The 24,789-nt window shown below is 36.2% G+C and overlaps 2 protein-coding genes across 4 annotated transcripts; one reads left to right on the top strand and one right to left on the bottom strand.

The window, feature by feature from the left end:
- Positions 1-642: 642 nt before the first annotated feature.
- LOC110462707 (sodium- and chloride-dependent GABA transporter 2-like) lies at positions 643-19,516 on the bottom strand. Of its 3 annotated transcripts, none has more exons than XM_021516813.1 (15): positions 19,386-19,516; positions 18,454-18,677; positions 16,864-16,995; positions 12,733-12,877; positions 11,737-11,808; positions 10,237-10,369; positions 9,588-9,722; positions 8,640-8,743; positions 7,578-7,702; positions 6,676-6,788; positions 5,979-6,116; positions 4,197-4,299; positions 3,591-3,691; positions 2,086-2,256; positions 643-1,374 (listed from the first exon to the last, which is right to left on the bottom strand). In XM_021516813.1, exons 1-15 carry the CDS (start codon positions 19,460-19,462, stop codon positions 1,273-1,275), a joined length of 1,875 nt encoding a protein of 624 aa, XP_021372488.1. In that variant the 5' UTR covers positions 19,463-19,516; the 3' UTR covers positions 643-1,272. The 3 variants fall into 3 exon arrangements, with proteins under 3 accessions (XP_021372488.1, XP_021372496.1, XP_021372503.1); XM_021516821.1 differs by having other exon boundaries at positions 18,454-18,750; positions 19,386-19,453; XM_021516828.1 differs by lacking the exon at positions 19,386-19,516 and adding an exon at positions 19,020-19,035.
- A 3,258-nt stretch (positions 19,517-22,774) lies between these two features.
- LOC110462737 lies at positions 22,775-23,380 on the top strand. Its single transcript, XM_021516869.1, has 2 exons — positions 22,775-22,874; positions 22,974-23,380. Exons 1-2 carry the CDS (start codon positions 22,775-22,777, stop codon positions 23,378-23,380), a joined length of 507 nt encoding a protein of 168 aa, XP_021372544.1.
- The last annotated feature ends 1,409 nt before the right edge of the window (positions 23,381-24,789 follow it).

Below are 24,789 nucleotides of genomic sequence, written 5' to 3' on the forward strand. Positions count from 1 at the left end.
TATATCACTATAACCTCACTGTGACCTATGCTTCCTGACATGAGCGTACTGTTTGTTAAATATAGCAATTCTTACCGGTGAGGGACTATGGATTGCATTGCAATCCATTGTCTTTTTAACAAATGTGTTCTTTGCACAGTATATCCTATTTCTGTCATTTTGCCTTGAGACATTTTGATGCTAAAAGGGATCAGGCGATATGTTGACAAAGGTGTTGAAATAATAGTAAATTAGTAACAACAAAAAGTCCTGCATGAACTATCTGGTAGGTTTTCTTAATTAAGATACTATTTTTTATAACCACTATTTATTTCTTTTTCATGTCAGAATATTCGACGCACTTTTGTACTAAGGAGGAATTCTGTTCGTTTTGTAACCTTAAAGCCCTTAGCTGGGACGCCGCAGGCGCCCGAGATCTACACTATCATCACAAAGGTTACCGAACTATGTGCGCTCGCTTATAGGTAGTGCCTATTTCATATTATTGTGTGGTCAATATGTTCTATTGAAGCCGCTCCAGCATTTCACGATTGTTATTGACAGGAGCTGGAGAAAGGAAGACCAAAATGTCGTCGTTTCGGAGATCAAGAGAAGCGAACATTATCAAAAATGGGAGAAATATGAAACAAAACGTTCTGCATGTATGCCAGTAAAAAGCATTTAATTGTAATTCACATTTGATAAAAAACATTTCAAACAAAAACAAGATATAGAACAAACAAATGTCTACTGCGATAATCGACAACAATAGTATAAGGCTACAAAAGGCAGTGTTTAATACGGCAGAGTGGTCCTTAGTTTTGGAACTTTTAGCGAGCATGTGGATGGAAGAAAAGACAAGGAGTTATTATTTCCAATCCTATTGGTTCGAATGTTATGTTTTATGACTAAAGGAATAAAACGTTTAATTCAGATTGTTTTGTGGTACTTAAGCAATCCTCTGAATGATAAAGAGATTTTATTGATAGCAATATACGAGTACGCAAATCTGTCAAAATTGCTTTGTCTCAGTGAATTTCACGTGGAAGGAAAATATTTGTGGACCCGGACTTTATAGTTGCTGCTGTTGTACAAGGGGAAACGTATAGCAACTGCTTCTTTTCTTGACTACTGCTGTTTCTTTTGTTTAATAACTCTGTCGTCTTAACCATTTGATATACATTAGTTATATTATTAAAAATTATCGATTAAAGCTATATTTACAGCATTGATTTAGTATTCCTCTTGTTTGCAGTAAAACAGACACAGTTAGGACTATATCAATTGTTTTTGTCAAAAAATTGTGTCGAATTTGCGTTTTTTCATAAACTCGTTACTGGTGCTGGAGCCGTGATGTGGCCTGTCAAACACAGGGGTTGATATCGTTTTCATTCTCTGCAAAACACAAAATATGTTTTTATAGGTTAATAATGATATAACTAGCTGAGATTGAAGCAATCATTACAATAAATATATAGAATGCTCAATGTACGCAACCTTACAAATATATGGTTGGTATCGAAAGCCTATCAGCCGAGAAGAATAATATCAGTTCCTTACGTATTTACTAATCAAGCCGATGAATATTTTGGATGATACTTAATAATACAAAAGATGTTTCTAAGTGTATGGACAAGGCACCATACTGCACGAACTGTAACGTATAAATCTGTAGACACATCTACGCGTTTAAGATTAGTACACCATGCATATGTACATAGACACCTGTATAATCGCGGGCACATGTAAACATGCGGATATACCTGCATAGAAAAGTTGATTTATACAGATACACTCGAATAAACACTGTAAATGTATAATTAGAGACACATATTTGTACCCACTGTACCACGTTTACACATACACAGCTGTACAGACACATATGTGTACCCACTGTACCACATTTACACATACACAGCTGTACAGACACACATGTGTACCCACTGTACCACGTTTACACATACCAGCTGTACTGACACATATGTGTACCCACTGTACCACGTTTACACATACACAGCTGTACAGACACATATGTGTACCCACTGTACCACATTTACACATACACAGCTGTACTGACATCCGGTGTAACAACTGAACCATCCATACCTGTATCAGAGATCCGGATGAACGCAGTATCTGCCAAACTGCAACGAAGACCAACAACAATATGGGTACCAGGCCTAATATAGTTCCAAACACATGCGCTCCCACCGGATACTCATAGCCCTCAGCTCCAGAAAGCAAACTGAAGTTAAGTCCTTGTAGGACCAGAAGAGCCTTAGACGATAAAAAGATTAAACAAAATAAGAAGGAAGGTATCGCTTGTTATATATATATATATTGTTTTGTTCTGCGATTGAATTAACTCACTCACCCCTGAAATTGTATAATGAAGTATTTCAACCTTTGAATTGAAAGAGTTCAAGTGTCTTCAGGGGTGAATGAGTTAAGTGATGATAAACTCTGAAATGCTTACAAAATAACGCACAGTGCTAGAACAACGGAAAACTAATAATATATAGACGGAAAACTAATAATATATAGACGGAAAACTTATATATAGACGGAAAACTAATATTATATAGACGGAAAACTAATAATATATAGACGGAAAACTTATAACTAGACGGAAAACTAATAATATATAGACGGAAAACTTATAATATATAGATTACCACATACGACAGCAATATGTACAATATATTGTAGTGAGATTATTATCTTTACTCTCATATAGACATAGGACACTGCCCAGAAAAAAAAGCATGAGATAAGAGTATATCAAAGGACTTTATATCATATAGAGTGTGACTATACTTGCAAGTGTTACCGTCGTAACTAAGCGACTAAGGAATATGTTTCAGAAATATTTTCAAGGTTGGATAACATTAAAATCATAATGAAATCTCGCATTTAGGTGTAACAAATGTAAGCTCAAATGAAATTTTGATGACGTTATTATGCGTGACGTCATGGAATACTTTGATATCACGCCGTCAGATATATGTTCGTGCTGAACAACTGTCAAATGAGTTAAAAGTGATCAAACTTATATTGCAGCTGTTGTTGTATCTGAAAAGGAATATAAAGCAAAACGAGGATTATTTTACCCTCAATGACTCTTTGTCGCAGTATCAAAGCGAAAACATACCAAAAGTACACTGTTTTTAGTTTTCCTTTTTTTTCCCGCGAAGATAGAATAAACAAATAAAAAATTGTCTTAAACGGATAAAACGCATTTGTCGCCGTCCTTTCGACATGAATCTGTTATTGTAGAATACAAGTTAACAGTGTCAAAATGACTGAATCTCCACTGAATTTCGAGAGTTACAGTTCGTTAGTAATAGTAAGCCGGCTGTGACAGTTATGCCGATATTATTTTGTTATCAACTCAGTCGCCTCATATGTTAGATGTGAGAAAGATATACGGACAGATTGAATGTGCAGTACATACTTAACGAATTAGAACGTTATTTTCCTAAATTTAGAAGTGATTAAAGACCGTAGTATCGGCAACATAGTAATTAAATAGTATTCGTTCTAATGAAATAGGGATAACCGAAAAACAACACGTTAAGAAAACACGACAAAGCTTGCGTATAAGCACATACTATACTTAAGGTTGGGGTAAGGTATCGCCAAGACATTCTGGCCCACGGTCCGACCCTGTAACCCAGCATATATTCCATGGCATCGTAGAAATAGTCAGCCCCTACAACATGCATATACGATATCTGTTACAGTATATCTTAAGAATTAAAATGCATGACATGCCTGAGCTAGAATGCTACTCGGTCATTGATATCCGTGTGATATTTAATGCACCATATTTATACCAAAGGTAATTAAACAATGTCACACCATATTTATACCAAAGGTAATTAAACAATGTCACACCATATTTATACCAAAGGTAATTAAACAATGTCACACCATATTTATACCAAAGGTAATTAAACAATGTCACACCATATTTATACCAAAGGTAATTAAACAATGTCACACCATATTTATACCAAAGGTAATTAAACAATGTCACACCATATTTATACCAAAGGTAATTAAACAATGTCACACCATATTTATACCAAAGGTAATTAAACAATGTCACACCATTTTTTGTCTGGATTTATAGATCAATATCGCATCAGATAGGGAAACAAGATATCAAAGTAACAAAATGAAAAACGGCAGGTAGTTATTTAGTATTGACGTACCGACTACCCATCCTATCGCTATAGCCTCCCACATCAGTTGCCACACAAGCAGCATGCCACTGGCGCCGTAGTAGTCCACGAGGCTAAACACATATATTCCACCCTGTACAGAGAAAATCACCCTTTGTCATAAACTAATTCACCATTCTTTATCAAATGTTATTTTTACCATACACAACAAGATAACAAACATTATCTGACGAAGACCATAGCTGTTGCGACGCGATGAACATTCATCAACAATCTAATGTGTTAAATACTATACAATGGAACTCTGAACGTATCTAAATAACTGTATTCGTAATATATCTTGTAACAAATAGGAGGAATCCATTTAAATCAAATATAATAAACTAAGTGTATGCCAATCAATGAAAAGACTGTTTTCCCAATTAAATAGCTGGTTGATATATTAAATAGACTAGTGATACGTTTGCCCGTTTTAACACCTGATAAATCAGAGTCACTCCCCCTACATCTCTGACAAAAACACAAGTATCATACTAATAATGACAATCCTATGTTTATTTCACTAATATGGTGTAACCGCCACTATCGAGAGATAATTGATATGGACAAAGGCTGTTGTAGTAATTTTTAATAAAATGTTTTTTAATATCAATAAAATATGATGAAAAGGAAATATAACCTGTCATGAAGAGAAATTTGAGAATAGAAAAAATGACAAGTACAGTGGATCATAAGAGAATTCTGGAACATTACCGCCAACTTAAGGTTATCTATCGTTACATAAAAGTCGCCAGATTGATCAAAGTTAGATAACCACTGTTGTCATAATGGAAAACGACATAAACATCAAGTTGACAAGATCACGTCAATCATGTCTTTGATTTCAAGTTCTTTGTACCTCAGTCTGTAATGAAGTGGTATGAAGAGTGTTTTATAATCTTAGTTTGTAGAGTAATGAAACAACCGATGTATTCTTCCCGTTTTCCTAAAACACGTTCTCTAAGTCTCTCTCCTGGATATAAAAGGCACATTCCCCTTCATTTGACCATACGACTTGGGAAAAGCACACTGCAAACAACCTACCGGTATAACTAAGGCCAATTCATGCATAGGATATATATTGAACCAGGAGAAATAGTATGGTAAACACACTTTCCGTGTATATACCGGAGTTGTAAAGTCATAATCTGTAAATAATTTACCTATTAGTGAATATGTTTTCGTTTTCAGGGTCATATGGGATCGAGAGGAGATAATAAATAGAAAACAGGAACGAAGACAGGAATTATTGGAATAGAACCCTATCCATAATGTTGTAATGAGGGCAGCAGATCGGTTTTGATTTCTTCACTGTCCCCTTAGGAGGGGATAGATGGAAACATCCGATAATGCAGGTTTACATATTAGTCACCTATTACTACCACAGACAGTGGGATACTGCAGGGCTATTAAGAGTGTATTCAATGTCCATGAACAGGAAGACACGGAACTAGTGTATTCAAGTGTGTAAAAGTCGCGTCCTTTTGTTAACCTACTTATACAAGTTTGTGCCTGCATGGGAATAACATACCCTTTGCAATACAACCTACATAGGTAATATACATCTCGGTATTATCTCTATGCAGAGAAAACGCAAGCTAATCTGCAGTTTTAAAGACATATCCTGTCTTAAACCAACTTGTAAAGAAAAGACATATCCTGTATATAAACAAATTCCAAGCATATAACCTAGTTTTTCGAAAAAAGACATTTCGCCAGCCTCCATGTATTTGAACGATACACTATGTAGAATATATACTATATAGAACCTACCTTTGTAAGGAAGACAAACCCAAATATATATGACACAACACAAAACACGCCGTAGAAAAGCAGTTTTCCTTTTACTGTCCTCAGTCTCCGGGGGTAGAGGTCTACTATAGGGGTAACAACGGTTTCAATGCCAACAATCTGTCAATATTAACACAAACGATAACATTTCAATAATGAAACCTTTTTATCAAAATGTTAAAAAATGTGCCTAAAAAAGCGTTAAACAGACTAGAAATAGAAAAGGTACATAAACGTGTATCATATAGTTGCACTCTAGAAATAGGTCATACTACATATCTATAAGAAAGGGTTTCATAGAACTCCGCCAAACGATGAATTAAGAAATTGCACACGCATTATATATATATATATATTTTTATATAATCTGAAGAGTAAGCTGCCCCGGCTCAACCAACGAGCGGCTATGCTGTTGATAACAGTTTCAACATAATATTCAATCGCTTTTTACCGTAACGTCTTCCTGCGGTCATTAGCGATATCAATTAAATCAAATTTTGCTTAAAAATGTAGCTACCAGGAAAGTAAACCTACGATTTATCAGCTACATGTTCTACTCTAAACATATTTTGTTGATACTGTTTCATTGATGATGGCAAAAGCAAAACTTAATTATTATGTGTACATTTTATTGCGTTTCATAATTGTTTGTTATATATTGTTTATTATGAATACTTACTTGAGTTCCAAAGCCGACAACGAAGAGCATCAAAAAGAACAAACTTGACCAGAATGGAGCTGCTGGCATTTGGGTGACAGCTTTAGGGTACGTGATGAAAGCGAGACCAGGGCCTGGCGTACAGGGATGAAATAATAATTAAAGCATGTAAAGTGTAAGATATTCAGAATGTTGATCGATCGTGTGATCTGATGTCTATAAAAGTCCAGAAAATATAGATGTATATTTTTGTAGAATACAATTGATAATCAATTGTGATTTATGCGATTTATGTGAAAGACAATGCTTTTTAATATTGTACAAAACAGTTTGCGAAACTTTGTGGTCACCATCTTCATATCTTATCGATACATGTGTAGGGTTTTTTGAGTATTTTTTAAGATAAATGTGATTAATCAAGATCACGTAAAATACTGTTTTGTAACAATCAGTATTTCTAACGCATCTGATGTGTTACTAAGAAACAATCTGTGTAGTCTCTGATAAGCTTGTTTAGGATAAAACTTCTTTTACATAGATAATGAGCTTATCATAAAGTTTACTGACGTGACTTTGTCTATGATATTAATATCCATGTTATTGCTTTTGTTGTCACTGATAAATTTGGTAAATAAAAAGAATAGTGACTTTCTCAGTACAGAGTTTATTTATTATTTTATCTAAACTTTTCTGTTATAAGTAATAATGAATATGATTCAACAAAACCACAGACACCTCTACCAAACATTTAAAAGATCATGGTTCAAATCAAGACATTTTGATTTCATTTTAAATTGTTATCATGCAACATAAAAAGTTCATTGCGGCAATGTGTGATTTGTGCGTTATACCGGTTTATGATGTAAAATGTGCCATCACTTTTTTTTAAATAAATACGAATCGAACTAAGATAGCATTGGTACCTGCATCAGCTACTTCAGAAATAGATACTCCTTGACTTTTGGCCATGAATCCAAGGATAGAAAAGACTGCAAATCCTCCATATATACTTGTCAGACTATTGATGGCGGCAATGACGAAGCAGTCCCTAAACATAGCATTGAGGAGAAATTATTGTGCTCATTTCTCCGTTGCTAATATTGACTACTCCGTCCCTTAACCTGCCTCGAGGAGAAATTAATGTGCTCATTTCTCCCTTCCTAAACATAGCATTGATAGTGATATTGACTACTCCGTCCCTTAACCTGCATTGAGGAGAAATTATTGTGTTCATTTCTTCATTCCTAAACATATCATTGATAGTAATATTGACTACTCCATCCCTTAACCTGCCTTGAGGAGAAATTAATGTACTCATTTCTCCGTTCCTAAACATAACATTGATAGTGATATTGACTACTCCGTCCCTTGACCTGCATTGAGGAGAAATTATTGTGTTCATTTCTCCGTTCCTAAACATAACATTTATATGTCTATTAGTGATACCGCCGTTAAGCGTAGCAAAAGCTTCTACTCATACATTGTACAGTGTAGCAGTAATGTAGATCATTTTCCATCCTGAGAGTACCATTGTACAGTGTAGCAGTAATGTAGATCGTTTTCCATCCTGAGCGTACCATTGGACAGTGTAGCAGTAATGTAGATCGTTTTCCATCCTGAGCGTACCATTGTTCAGTGTAGCAGTAATGTAGATCAATTTCCATCCTGAGCGTACCATTGGACAGTGTAGCAGTAATGTAGATCAATTTCCATCCTGAGCGTACCATTGTACAGTGTAGCAGTAATGTAGATCATTTTCCATCAGGAGCGTACCATTGTAATATTGATAAAACCACCCCTGGACGTATTATGATAATGATGATGATACCGCTAGTTATCGTTACAAAATATGATATTCATAGTTATACTGATAACACGGCTGCAGAAAGTAACAACACATATGTTAATAATCATATTGATAATAGCGCTCCTAACCTAACATGTTGTAAGCGTACTGATTTCGTCCCGTATAGTGACATACTTACTTGTAGAAGTTATTGTGTACTTTGTTATAGGAACCGATCATCGGCATAGCCCCAAACGTTAAACCTAACGAAAATAAAATCTGTGTCCCTGCATCGATCCATACCTTACAAAGACAAAAACAATTATATATGACGTGTACCTGGAATGACATGATCGGTATGGTATTTAATAGAATGTCTGACTACTTTTAACAGACTCTTTCATGATGTAAGTAAGATAATTCAGGCTCCAAACAAGACATCGAGGGACATTGGACATTATACATCTATGGATATATAACGAATGAACAGGCCATATAACACAGATAGAGATATCAGACTAAAATATCTAATTCATTATTATATGACCTATTTTGTATTTGGTTTTATTCAAGTATGTGAATACGAATATGAGCATACAACATAATGATGCCAGGACATTTTAAAACATTTATAATGTTGTTATCAGTATTATGCATAACAATTCTCATAGAATGGGATGCTCGAACAAAACACGGAGAAAGTATGTAAAGGGGAGGGACTCTTTCATGGATTGAAAAAGGAAATAAATTAGAATATAATTCAAAATAAAAGTAAGAGATTATAGGCGTGGAAAATAATGTTTAGAACAATACATTAAATGCATGAGTAAACACGTGGGTTGATTAGGAATGTCTGTCCATTCATTTTTATATTTCAAATATTGACATCGTGCGCTATTTTTAAACAACAATTTTCGTTTTTAATATGTTTCTAAAAGATAAATAAATCATGATCATTTCTACTGAAGAATCTTGTTTAATCGGTAAACTTTGAGCTAATAATTTCCTATTGACAACATTTATATTGTTTTATTCCTCAAAATATATCGATATGTCGATCTTTTCACAATTAATTTCAATCTAACGTTAGTTCTTTTAATAATTTACCGGACGTGCTATTAAAAAACAATAAGAAAAATATACTTACCTGATAATTTTGAAGGTATGCAAAGTTGGGTTCTAAGTAAAACTTGATGCCTTCTTTCGCTCCATCTAGTGTGACTCCGCGTATGAGGAGGATTGTCAAAATCACGTAGGGAAAGAGTGACGTCACATACATTATCTAGAAATGGGATACTATATTTTTCAAAAAATACAAATAACACAGACAAAACCTGGACTAAATATCGATTGGGCAATCATCAAATAGCCTGGACAAAATGTCCAGGGCGTGACCAATTTGCACGTGTTAATTAGTAATGTATACAGTCACAAAAACTCTATTAGTCCGGTATGTGCACTTTCTTGACGTTTATTCGACTTGATAAGACCAGTCCATTAGGGAAGCATGTTCAACACAAAGCACAAAAAAATAATATTATATTTAGATATTTCATATTGGGCCGTTATCTTTGTGTTATCAAAGTTCATCGAATGTCATCAAAATTATATATTAACATATCTACATGTAACAGTTTTTGTAAACATGTGACTATAATTATCTAGGCATTGTTTCATCAGTTCTACTATTTGTACCTTTCAGATGATTTATCTACTTTATCTTATATAAATATTAACTGCCCTGCTCTTTTTATCTGTCATTTAACTGTTTGTATCTTCCTACTTTTAATACCTACCTTTCCCGTAACTTTAATTCCGCGGCAGACACACAAGTACAACAGTATCCAAACGACAATGGAACACATGACCAATTCCATCACAATACCGTCTGGTGATTCGATACTGTCAGACATCTGAAGGGTCCGATACCTAGAACACGTTTACCACAAAAGACAGGTAACGGCGCTTAAGACCAGTATTATTCTGTTACATATTAATTAACGTTTGAAAGCATCGTACACGTTTAATTTACTAATACTTATCGTCAAAACCTGCTAACACATTGTTTGTACTGCTTATACAATGTTACGAATGATTAAACATCACAAATCTGTCGTTAGGCTAGGATTTAATATCTTATATTGAAAATAATCTAAATTAATTATTTCAAGGTAAAACAGAATAAATATGGCAATGCCAGCATAATACTGTTATAATAATGTCCTAAATAATCTGCACTTTTGATTTTACCATAATTCAATTGTCCTCATTAGCCCCAAGCATTTAGTGCTTTGATATGGATTGTCTACAATCAACATATTATTGTTAAGTGAAGATCCAACGCTAAATGCGTACTATACAATTGTCGTCATTAGCCCTAAGCATTTAGTGCTATGATATGGATTGTCTACAATCAACATATTATTGTTAAGTGAAGATCCAACGCTAAATGCATACTATACAATTGTCGTCATTAGCCCTAAGCATTTAGTGCTATGATATGGATTGTCTACAATCAACATATTATTGTTAAGTGAAGATCCAACGCTAAATGCATACTATACAATTGTCGTCATTAGCCCTAAGCATTTAGTGCTATGATATGGATTGTCTACAATCAACATATTATTGTTAAGTGAAGATCCAACGCTAAATGCATACTATACAATTGTCGTCATTAGCCCTAAGCATTTAGTGCTATGATATGGATTGTCTACAATCAACATATTATTGTTAAGTGAAGATCCAACGCTAAATGCATACTATACAATTGTCGTCATTAGCCCTAAGCATTTAGTGCTATGATATGGATTGTCTACAATCAACATATTATTGTTAAGTGAAGATCCAACGCTAAATGCATACTATACAATTGTCGTCATTAGCCCTAAGCATTTAGTGCTATGATATGGATTGTCTACAATCAACATATTATTGTTAAGTGAAGATCCAACGCTAAATGCATACTATACAATTGTCGTCATTAGCCCTAAGCATTTAGTGCTATGATATGGATTGTCTACAATCAACATGTTATTGCTAGGTGAAGATCCAACGCTAAATGTATACTATACAATTGTCGCCATTAGCCCCAAGCATTTAGTGCTATGATATGGATTGTCTACAATCAACATGTTATTGCTAAGTGAAGATCCAACGCTAAATGTATACTATATAATTGTCGTCATTAGCCCCAAGCATTTAGTGCTATGATATGGATTGTCTACAATCAACATGTTATTGCTAAGTGAAGATACAACGCTAAATGTATACTATAACGTCAGAAATGAGACTACCTCCAAAACTCTACTGTTGAATCCACTGTTATGTTCGTACTTGTGGAATTGTATTCCGCTCCCGTGACACACCTGTTACAAAATATAAACTGAATGATCTTCAGAAATGATATACAGATAATAATTATTGCGACACTCGTATAAAATATTTAGCAATATCAATATGTAACAAAATACTTGATTGTACTATGACACTATGACTTTAATAAACACATTGATGTTTTGTTAAACGTTCTATATTGTCAGTAATGTTAGTATCGGTACAAACGACTGGATTGGTTTACATTAAGTAGATTTGTTTACATTAAGTAGATTTGTTTACATTTAGTATTTGTTTACATTAAGTAAATTTGTTTACATTAAGTAGATTTGTTTTCATTAAGTAGATTTGTTTACATTTAGTATTTGTTTACATTAAGTATTTGTTTACATTAAGTAGATTTGTTTACATTAAGTAGATTTGTTTACATTAAGTAGATTTGTATACAGTAAGTAGATTTGTTTACATTAAGGATTTGTTTACATTAAGTAGATTTGTTTACATTAAGTAGATTTGTTTACATTAAGTATTAAATGAACGACATACTTACGTATTATTCTATTTTTAGCCAAAACAACCTTGACATTTAAAAGTTTCCAACAACTTTATATTCCGTAACACAATGCACAAATTTTGAGTCTTCTTATTATTTTTTCTTAAATTCAGCACCTGTTGGCAGATAACTATGACTATGCTAAAGACAACAGACGGAAGAACAAACAGACGAACATATATCCTGCTTGATTATATAACCGTCTGATATCTAATACTTATGACGTCGTTATTAAAATGCCTGTTGCAATCTTAACAAAACAATGTAGTTCGAGTTATCGTTTATTGACATGGTCAGCACCCACACTATGCCATTGGTGTGTTATATAATAAAAAATAAGATAGTCATTCAATATACCAATATGTACACTTATGTTATTGTCAAGTAGTTAAATTGTACTAACATCGGAGTATTCCATTCGTTATCACAGGTAGCCCATGGGAGCTCTGACGTCAGACTCATGACAAAGTAGAAGGCACTCCAATTCAGCACCATCACGTAATAAATGTTCATAATGAAGGTAATGCACATGGCTGATACACCAAGGCCTGCAACAAAAATAGCATATACACTGTCTGATACACCAAGGCCTGCAACACATATAGCATATACAATGTCTGATATACCAAGACCTGCAACACAAATAAAATATATAATGTCTGATACACCAAGGCCTGCAACACATATAGCATATACAATGTCTGATATACCAAGGCCTGCAACACAAATAACATATAAGATGTCTGATACACCAAGGCCTGCAACACAAATAGCATATACAATGTCTTATACACCAAGGCCTGCAACAAAAATAGCAAATACAATGGCCGATACACCATGGCCTGCAAAACAAATATTATATACAATGTCTGATTTACCAAGGCCTGCAACACATATAGCATATACAATGGCCGATACACCAAGGCCTGCAACACATATAGCATATAGAATGTCTGATATTCCAAGGCCTGCAACACAAATAACATATAAGATGTCTGATACCCCAAGGCCTGCAACACAAATAGCATATACAATGTCTTATACACCAAGGCCTGCAACAAAAATAGCAAATACAATGACCGATACACCAAGGCCTGCAACACATATAGCATATACAATGCCTGATATACCAAGGCCTGCAACACAAATAACATATAAAATGTCTGATACACCAAGGCCTGCAACAAAAATAGTATATACAATGTCTGATATACCAAGGCCTGCAACCCATATAGCATATACAGTGTCTGATATACCAAGGCCTGCAACACATATAGCATATACAGTGTCTGATATACCAAGGCCTGCAACACATATAGTATATACAATGTCTGATACACCAAGGCCTGCAACAAAACTAGTATATACAATGTCTGATATACCAAGGCCTGCAACCCATATAGCATATACAGTGTCTGATATACCAAGGCCTGCAACACATATAGCATATACAGTGTCTGATATACCAAGGCCTGCAACACATATAGCATATACAGTGTCTGATATACCAAGGCCTGCAACACATATAGTATATACACTGTCTGATACACCAAGGCCTGCAACAGAAATAGCATATACAATGTCTGATACACCAAGGCCTGCCACACATATAGTATATACAATGTCTGATACACCAAGGCCTGCAACTCAAATAGCATATACAATGTCTGATACACCAAAGGCTGCAACACATATAGCATATACAATGTCTGATACTCCAAGGCCTGCAACAAAACTAGTATATACAATGTCTGATATACCAAGGCCTGCAACCCATATAGCATATACAGTGTCTGATATACCAAGGCCTGCAACACATATAGTATATACACTGTCTGATACACCAAGGCCTGCAACAGAAATAGCATATACAATGTCTGATACACCAAGGCCTTCAACACAAATAGCATATACAATGTCTGATACACCAAAGGCTGCAACATATATAGCATATACAATGTCTGATACACCAAGGCCTGCAACACATATAGCATATAGAATGTCTGATATTCCAAGGCCTGCAACACAAATAACATATAAGATGTCTGATACCCCAAGGCCTGCAACACAAATAGCATATACAATGTCTGATATAACAAGGCCTGCAACAACACATATAGCATATACAATGTCTGATACACCAATAGCATATACAATGTCTGATACACCAAAGGCTACCAAGGCCTGCAACACATATAGCATATACAATGTCTGATACTCCAAGGCCTGCAACAAAACTAGTATATACAATGTCTGATATACCAAGGCCTGCAACCCATATAGCATATACAGTGTCTGATATACCAAGGCCTGCAACACATATAGCATATACAACGTCTGATACACCAAGGCCTGCAACACAAATAGCATGTACAATGTCTGATATACCAAGGCCTGCAACAAAAATAGCATATACAATGTCTGATACACCAAGGCCTTCAACACAAATAGCATATACAATGTCTGATACACCAAAGGCTACCAAGGCCTGCAACACATATAGCATATACAATGCCTGATATACCAAGGCCTGCAACACAAATAACATATAAGATGTCTGATACACCAAGGCCTGCAACACAAATAGTATATACAATGTCTGATATACCAAAGCCTGCAACACAAATAGCATTTACAATGGCTGATACACCAAGGCCTGCAACAAAAATAGCATATACACTGTCTGATACACCAAGGCCTGTAATGTCTGATACACCAAGGCCTGCAACACATATAGCATATAGAATGTCTGATATTCCAAGGCCTGCAACACAAATAACATATAAGATGTCTGATACCCCAAGGCCTGCAACACAAATAGCATATACAATGTCTGATATACCTAGGCCTGCAACACATATAGCATATACAACGTCTGATACACCAAGGCCTGCAACAAAACTAGTACATACAATGTCTGATATACCAAGGCCTGCAACACAAATAACATATAAGATGTCTGATACCCCAAGGCCTGCAACACAAATAGCATATACAATGTCTGATACAACAAGGCCTGCAACACAAATAGCATATACAATGTCTGATACACCAAAGGCTACCAAGGCCTGCAACACATATAGCATATACAATGTCTGATATACCATGGCCTGCAACACAAATAGCATATACAATGTCTGATATAACAAGGCCTGCAACACATATAGCATATACAATGTCTGATATACCAAAGCCTGCAACACATATAGCATATACAATGTCTGCTCCCCCAAGGCCTGCAACACAAATAGCATTTACAATGTCTGATACACCAAAGGCTGCAACACATATAGCATATACACTGTCTGATACACCAAGGCCTGCAACAAAAATAGGATATACAATGTCTGATATACCAAGGCCTGCAACAAAAATAGCAAATACAATGTCCGATACACCAACGCCTGCAACACATATAGCATATACAATGTCTGATGTACCAAGGCCTGCAACACATATAGCATATACAAAGTCTGATACACCAAGGCCTGCAACAAAAATAGGATATACAATGTCTGATATACCAAGGCCTGCAACAAAAATAGCATATACAATGTCTGATATAACAAGGCCTGCAACACATATAGCATATACAAAGTCTGATACACCAAGGCCTGCAACAAAAATAGGATATACAATGTCTGATATACCAAGGCCTGCAACAAAAATAACATATAAAAAGCCTGATACACCAAGGCCTGCAACACAGATAGCATATACAATGTCTGATACACTAAAGGCTGCAACACAAATAGCATATACAATGTCGGATACACCAAAGGCTGCAACAAATATAGCATATACAATGTCTGATACACCAAGGCCTGCAACACAAATAGTATATACAATGTCTGATATACCAAAGCCTGCAACACAAATAGCATTTACAATGGCTGATACACCAAGGCCTGCAACAAAAATAGCATATACAATGTCTGATATACCAAGGCCTGCAACAAAAATAACATATACAATGTCTGATACACCAAGGCCTGCAACACAAATAGTATATACAATGTCTGATATACCAAGGCCTGCAACACAAATAGCATATACAATGTCTGATACAACCATATCGGAATAAAATCGTAACGCTAGATTCCAGTAAGATCCTTTGAAAATCATCATGCACTCACATTATAAAACGTGAAAGCAGATTATTTATGTGTCCAGTAATATATGTAATACATTCATGACATTCTTGTCAAGAAACTTTAATTGTAAATGTACATGAAGATACAGGATCGTTCCGTTGTCTGTTTTAGTTACACACTGTTTGCATGACCAATATAGAACTACCGATATTTGCATATGTTTACACGTGAAAAACTTCACAACTGTTACATATACTGTGTTTTTTTTAGAAATAAGAGAAAAGGGCCTGCTGATACATAAATATCCCTAAATGTTAAAACCGGAACATGATTTTATACCTGAGTGTTCGTTTACTTTTGAAACAGTACCATGGATACACACATTGGCATGCTTTTCTTTTTTCTGGCAAACAAAAACAAATGTGGTCGTATATTTTTACCTTTGAATATGGGACATATGTTCCATAATTCAAATCCAGCCTTTTGCATGTATTGTCCCAAGCCTATCTCCAATATAAACATGGGTAATCCAACCAACACTAGAAATACTAGGTAGGGTATCAAGAAAGCGCCTGCAACATAACATAATAAGGATGAATAAATATTTCTAAACATTTGTTTCAGGTTGGTAAGTATGGATTATGAAAAGTTCTTTTTACACAACCAATACTTTTTTTCTATGTGACGTTTCGTTGACTAGTACGATATGTACACTGCCACCTTCATCAGACTAATGCCAGGTGAAGCGTATGCACACAAAGGTGTAAAATATGTACGAGTTGTCCACAAAATCGATGTCGATTTCGGCTACGCTGTAAGCGTATGTACAATTGTTGTTATATATGTACCGAAATGACTCGATTCAGCTGAACAACTGACAACTCGTTCACATTTTACACCTTCGTGTGCATACGCTTCACTGGTCATTTGTCTGATGAAGGTGACAGTGTACATATCGTACTAGTCATCGAAACGTCACATAGAAAAATAGAATTGGTTGTATATAAATAGATAAACTTTGATTGTAATAGGTATGCAAATAACCCAAATACAACATAGTGTAGATTGTCACGGGTTATAGGCCGAAAATCCTAGATCTGAAACAAATAACCCAAATACAACATAGTGTAGATTGTCACGGGTTATAGGCTGAAAATCCTAGATCTGAAACAATTCTCAAACTAATATAATGAATTTTCTTTATTTCAGGAAAAAATAGAATTGGCAAAAAAAGTAATTTCATTTGCCAGTCAAAACCCATTTAACAGTACTTTTAAATGACAATGTTTTGTTTTAATTAGTTAGAAACCCCATGCAATGGCTAATCCTTGGTGACTGGTTTACCGATATACAGCATAATTGATAAATATCATTTACATCATTGCAAACCAGAATGTAGGGACCTGGTACATAAACAAACGAATATTTCCCACAAAACCAATTTACTAATAACAGGAAATAATTTGTAGTACCCTAAAACACGACCTACGATATATGTTTAAAAGTTTAAAAAGGTCCCCACGGCCCGTGTAATGACCTTCTTAGTGCCGACAAGCATAGGTGTACGACAGGGTGCATCATGTTATCAAAATAAACAATGTTTCATACTATTAAATGTATACCTAGGTCAAAAAGTATACCGAAGTGATAACCCACTTCCGGTTCTGGTACTCAAAAAGCTGTATACATTATTTGGTATATTATAATGAGTAACTACGCTAAACTTTCTAGACAAATTGGGAACCAGTAAAGTTGAAATTTAATGGTCAAATTGTTGTAAGGTCTGTGGCCAAATTATAAACCACATTAATGTGTTACGGCAGAAAAGTAAAAGTGTACATTTTTAATTCAGGGAATATGTTTTAAGCCAATATATAAATATGTAATATTTGAAGATTAGTCTGATTATCATGTATGACCTTGTAATCATGCTGTGTTTAAACAAATTTAACTATCTACATATACAATAGTAATCAGTTAAAAAGATCTTTGTTAACGGTATTGCATCAGTATCTATTACAATACTTTACCTCCGCCATTTTTGTAGCACAGATACGGAAACCTCCATATGTTCCCAATACCTACAGCACCACTTATAGCACACATCAGGAACTCCGTTTTTCTTTCCCATTGGTCTCGCTTCGTAATGCCAGTTTCTGTATTCTGTTGTCCTTGTTTCAAAAAGGGAGTCTCTTGTGCTTCCTTCATGTCCATGTGCCCGTGCTGCCCACCGTCGTAGCTAATATTTCCCGTTCTGTAAGATGAAGTACACTATTTGGAAGTGTGGTCTGTCAGCAAGCATTCACACGATATAAGTATGGCTTTATCTAAATGTTAAAATGCTTATAATTAGTTTTGAAAGGGCATCCTACGAAGCTATACCGTACATTATATTTGTCGTACGCTGTTTACTTGGCTATAGTATACTATCTACAAATCACATTGTGACTAGCATAATTATACAATTATTGATGATTTGGGTATACACAAGCAACAAAATAAAGTAACAATTTTGGACGTTAGCAATCCATCTCTTTTGTAACTTATCAAAATAACTATAACTCGTCATTATCATCTAGGGTCAAAAGGCGTTTACCGTTCCTGCAGCTATGATGATATATAAGAGCACATCATTTCACAGGAAATGGTTGCTGATGTCGATGAACAGACTACTTTAAGTCGATCGTTCAGTTACAGTTGACTATAAGTTGCCCCTGACCTGGACTAACGAGGAGGGTGTACTGTATATGTACTGGCTTACAATGAAAAAATATTTTAAGGCTTAAATTTACTAGTTAGGTTATCAAAACAATAAGAAAACAAGCTCAATGCATTTGAATGATAATTTGTGAAATATTAATTGATACATGCATTTACATTACTTTACGACGGGAGGTAAGAACCTGCTAAAGTATTATTCACACATAGTGTTTTCCTAAAATACAACTTTTTAAAGATTTACCTGTGATCCAGTGTCCATAAAAACAGTTCGTACCGAACTGGAAATATATCTCTTCTGATTTGAAAGTCACGGCTCATGAAAATATCAGCCACAGCTTGTTTGGAAAAAGTTTACCCATATGATAATAAATCAGGTGTACTACAGGGACCCGCCTCTACCTGAGACACACGAGTTTCAGTCACATGTTGTTTACTTTTGTAAGTGTAACGTTTTATGTAAATGTAACACGTGAAAATATTACTGTAGTAAAACCTTCTGCACGAGCAGATGGAAGTCTTGTTGAAGAGAAAGGTGATTTGCAGCGTAATTAAAAGGTGATGATAAAAAATCTGCCAGCACATTTTAATCACGAGACAGCTCACCTGTATATGTCATCTGATACACTGACCCTAACAACAAATATATGTAACAATTACTAGATATGTTAAAATGACTCTATCCAACGTATACTGGAAACATAAAATCCATAGTATTTCATACAGTGTATCAATGTTAAACTGAGTGTATACAATATGTCAATGATATATTTATTCTGTATTGTGTTTTAATGTTACAATTAATTACCTCTTGCAGTATAGAAATTTTAGGCTGACCCAATACAATGTGCTTATATAATACGGGCAACACACAGTGTATCAATGTAATCTTTACAAACGTTTCTTAAATGTCCTTAATACAAGGCCTAAAAGAAACCCCGATTCTACAGGGAACCACATACGTCGCCTGCTACGATCAAGAGGTTAAACATATTAGAGGGGCTTGCTAATTTGATATGTTATACTTCCTCTATAGAGGGTATATATTTCAAACTTACTCTATTCAATGTATCGGCCTGGATTGGATCCGATTGTCCCCGATGAATCAATTTTTTTGACGGCCCGATTGTCGTCCTGAATCGCCTCCAATCGTCCCCTTTTTTGACCATAATGAGTCCCGACCAATGGACCATGGCGGGGGGTCGAATCACGGACTTTCCTCGCGCGATCGACACGTTTCCGGGGCGCAAGTATGCGAAAGAACGCGCAAGTACCCACAGGTACACGGCAAAGGCCCGGTAGAGAGCGATCTTCGCGCGTTGTTCGGCCGAGAGAGGCAGACAGTGGTCGAAAATGTGCGATCCCGACTCGAGAGAGGACTCTTTCTGCCTTTCTGCGGCAGATGCCCGCCGTTCTTCCGCCGTTCTTCCGCCGTTCTTCGCGCGAGATTGGCCGAATGTAGGCGTATGTTGACGCAGGGAGCCGCAGGAAGCCGAAAGAAAACGGTCTTCGGACGATTTAAACGATCTTCGGACGTTCTTCGGCCGACCAAATTTGCCTAAATCGGCCGGAGATCGGTGTTTTTGGGGCCCGACTATATAAATTGAGCCAGACCCAATCTTTAAAGGATTTTCACCTCTGTTTTATTCCAGTACCTGTTCTGAAAAAGTAAGCCCTTTTTATTTTTATAACTTATATTTCGTTTATAATTCTCTGGCAGTGGTATTAATTTGTAAATTTAGAAATGTATTATTATTTATAACCATTTTGAGTAAATATATGCCTTGCTGTTGTATTTAGTAACAATTGATACTTTGTGACATTTTAAAGGATTTTTATATGTGTTTTGTTTCATTACAACATTTTGGTTTTAATTCTCTGGCATTGATATTGTTCTGTATACATTTCTGATCATTTACAATAATTTTGTGTAAATATCTCCCTTGCTGTTGTATTTAATAACAATTATTAATACTATGACCAAGACGACCACGGGACGACGGTTTTTGATCGGCTACTGTTTTTCAACATGTTTAAAAACAGTAGTCGATCACTTTTTTTGGTACCCGACCCTCGGAGGACTCAGGCGATCGCGCCAGATCTTCACCCGAAGGTATAGGGTAGTGCTCGACAGTGCTCGCAGGTTCCCGACTATTTTCGCAAAAATGCTGCCGATCGACCAAAAAAAGAATCGGGTACTATCGGGGCCAAAACAATCCTTGGTGAAATGGCCGCTTAACCAACGTTTTGTTTCAAGGATTTCTCTGTGTAACGCATGCGCATTTTATTGTAAACAATGGCCGTGGGAAGTTAGCGAGTGAAAACCGTTACCGCGTCAGCTACGAAGTAAACAGTTGCCAAATGGTCAAAAGATAGCGCAAGGAGTACGTTACGGAATCATTATTACAGGTGGGAAGTATTCAAAGGAGAATATAACTGCCCTAGCAGTTAGTACGGTGCATGTATTCTTCCGGATAGCCGGTTTCAAGCTGAAGCGGAATCGACAGACAAGCTGTTTATGTTATAAATGTGTCTTTGTATAAGTTGGAACACAGATGACATTATTTTGTTAATGGGTATGTATCGGAGAGAGTTTACTTTGGGTTGCTATATAAATGCGAAAGGAAGAGATAAGTGACTGGTTAGTTTGATTTTGCTATGGGGCCCTCCAAGGAATAACTGTTGTGATATGTTGGTACTCGGGGTCAAATGAGATACGTGCGCTATTAGATTTACATAATTTATAATATTCCCGGGTTCAGTAAAAGGATATGATTTTATTATATTGCTGAAGTAAACGATTTTTTATTCACAAGCAAGATTTAAATATATCAAAATGACGGTTCAAGATGAATAACTGAGGATGGAGAACCTACTTATAGTAAATAGGATCGCATACAAAATATACTTTTTTAATCGTAATATCTCAACAGTTCATGTTTTCATATGATGTTGACTTATAATGTATGATCGGATGGCCCTGGGGTACTGAAATTTACAATTTAAATAAAGCCCCTGATGATCTTTCTATTCATGCAGAGAACTTGACTGAAGTACCTCTGAGTCTGAAGATGAAGATTTTTGAAATATTGGTTAATTTTCCCTTTGGGGCACCGGCCCTTGGGTTGGGGCAGGAATTTTACAATTGATATCATCTTCCTCCAAAGATGATTCTCACCAAGTAAAAATAATTTCGTACTGAAAATTGCCAAAATATACCCAAAAGTGTTATTTCCCTATATAAACTATAGTTAATTTTACCCCCTCCCCTTGTCTATGAAAAACTAATTTTCGACTTCAGATGTAATCGGAATACGCATTGAAAACGGGGGAAAAAGTCATTTGTTTACGTTGTAAAAATGGTGCGAGCTACCGATAACTTTACGGCTTCTGTTTCGGACAAAAGGAACTGATTAAGAAAAGTTATCTCAACATAAAAAAGGTCCATTTACAAGTATGCTTTATTCTCTGTAAAGTATTGAAAACATATAATTATCAGGTATCTCAACACGTTCCATATCTGACACATATAATCTACATGTACACGGAAGCTCCTCCAAGCAAAACCTTCGAAAGGGAAACATCCTTCACCACCAACCATGGATGAACATCCACCCGGTACCCAGGGACAAGATGAGCCAGCTGAAACCTCTGAACCACCACCAAAATCGCCAACAACAAAAACAACAACTGAAACTGACATCCAGCCACCTCAGCAGCCATCTGAGCAGGGGTATAGTCCATTCCATCACCATCACCTACAACTTCATCTGCATCTGAATAATTTCACATCAATCTACCACTGAATATACCACTGTGCTAACCGGGCCAGATCATGATGGTGTCGCTGATACCACTGAGCCAACCGGGCCAGATCATGATGGTGTCGCTGATACCGCTGGGCTAACCGGGCCAGATCATGATGGTGTGGCTGATACCGCTGAGCTAACCGGGCCAGAACAAGATGGTGTCGCTGATACCACTGTGCTAACCGGACCAGATCATGATGGTGTCGCTGATACCTCTGAGCTAACCGGGCCAGATCATGATGGCGTCGCTGATACCACTGTGCTAACCGGGCCAGATCATGATGGAGTCGCTGATACCGCTGAGCCAACCGGGCCAGATCATGATGGTGTCGCTGATACCACTGTGCTAACCGGGCCAGATCATGATGGTGTCGCTGATACCGCTGAGCTAACCGGACCCAAACCAACCAAGCAAAGGCAGACCAAATAAGAAGGAAAAAACATCAATTTCATCCATCAACCCAAGTGACGTAGAGCGAAGGCATCATCTCTTATAATTGCGAATAACAGGGGTAGATCATCGTTTGGAAGAGGTTGTGGTTCTGGAAGACCTGCAGTGACTTGATCAAGTGCCTGATAGATGTCGCAGTCCTTGAAGACACCACCATATGAGTAACTACCATTTGTCCCAATGTCAACATACAGAAACTTGAATGCAGCGTCAACTATTGCGAGGAGTATGATAAAGATGAAACCCTTATAGTTATAAGGGAAAGAGCCTGAATTTCATGGACATTTTATAGCTACATGTTTTCCATCTATTGCACCAAGAGAGTTATGAAAGTTCCATCTCGTTGAAAACTTTTCAGCCACCTCCTTCCAAGCCTCTGGGTTTTTTGGTGTCGGCATGACCTCTTCTGTGTACTCTTGTGCAATAGCCTCACATGTTTCGTAGACAATCGTGGTATTAACAGCCACTCTAAAACCATATTGAAGTGATCATTAGGAGTCTCCAGTGGCCATATAACGCCGTGTTATAGCTAGGCGAAGTCCAGGCTCTAGGGCTTTTATCCGGAAGGTGTCCTCTTTTTCAATACGAGGACCAACGCGTTCTACTAGCTCCATGAACATCTCCGGAGTGACAAGCAAGAAGTTGGTAAATGTATTCACATCTTCACGATACAGTTATTGCATAAGGTGTTCATACTGCCCATAAAGATGTCTCCTCAACAACCATGGTCGAACCCAGAATCTCTCCCTTTTCCTCACTCTGCGACGCCTACGCTGCATCCTTCCCGTCATCATCAAGAAATGCTGTTGCAATGCAGCTTATTTACTACATGACCAAAATAAACAAAAAAATGTCATATGAAGGTCTTACTCAGTCGTATGGAGATCGTATAATTAGTGTTTAATCGTATGGCGGTCATGTTGGTTGGTGTTAAGTCGTATGGGCGTCGTATGACAGTCGTGTTTGGTCGTATGACAGTCGTATTGGGGTCGTGTTAAATGAAGTTTAATCGTGTTGTATCGTATGAATATCTTATGACGGTCGTATGTGTGTTGTGTTCAGTCGTATGAGTGTCGTATGAGGGTCGTGTTTCGTAAAGAAATTTGCATAAACCACAAAGTCGAGCACGAATCAACACTATTTTTCAACTTTTCTTAAATCGTGTTCGCAATTTGAAAGTGGAAAAGAGAGTATACATGAATACATATATATGCATGGTCAAGAAAAAATGTGGCCAAAGACATTGAGTTGTAATAAGAAAAATCACAAACATTCCTTTTTTTATACTTGTCAATGCATATATTATACACTTTATGAAAACATTTGAAAAAGGATATTCGTCTCGTGAATATTCCTTTTTACAAAAAGGCTTGTCCCATGATTAAGGG

The sequence above is a fragment of the Mizuhopecten yessoensis genome, unplaced genomic scaffold, assembly GCF_002113885.1.
Source record: "Mizuhopecten yessoensis strain PY_sf001 unplaced genomic scaffold, ASM211388v2 scaffold1461, whole genome shotgun sequence".
Lineage (NCBI taxonomy): Eukaryota > Metazoa > Mollusca > Bivalvia > Pectinida > Pectinidae > Mizuhopecten > Mizuhopecten yessoensis.

Excerpts from the sequence above, each read along its gene's own strand:
- LOC110462707 (XM_021516813.1), bottom strand. The coding sequence starts at position 19,462 with ATGAGCCGTGACTTTCAAATCAGAAGAGATATATTTCCAGTTCGGTAC. Across the intron at positions 2,257-3,590 it reads TTACCCCAACCTTAAGTATA|GCTCTTCTGGTCCTACAAGG; the intron begins GTATGTGCTTAT and ends TTATCGTCTAAG. Across the intron at positions 1,375-2,085 it reads CATCCGGATCTCTGATACAG|AGAATGAAAACGATATCAAC; the intron begins GTATGGATGGTT and ends TGTGTTTTGCAG.
- LOC110462737 (XM_021516869.1), top strand. The coding sequence starts at position 22,775 with ATGAGCCAGCTGAAACCTCTGAACCACCACCAAAATCGCCAACAACAA. Across the intron at positions 22,875-22,973 it reads CAGCAGCCATCTGAGCAGGG|ATCATGATGGTGTCGCTGAT; the intron begins GTATAGTCCATT and ends TAACCGGGCCAG.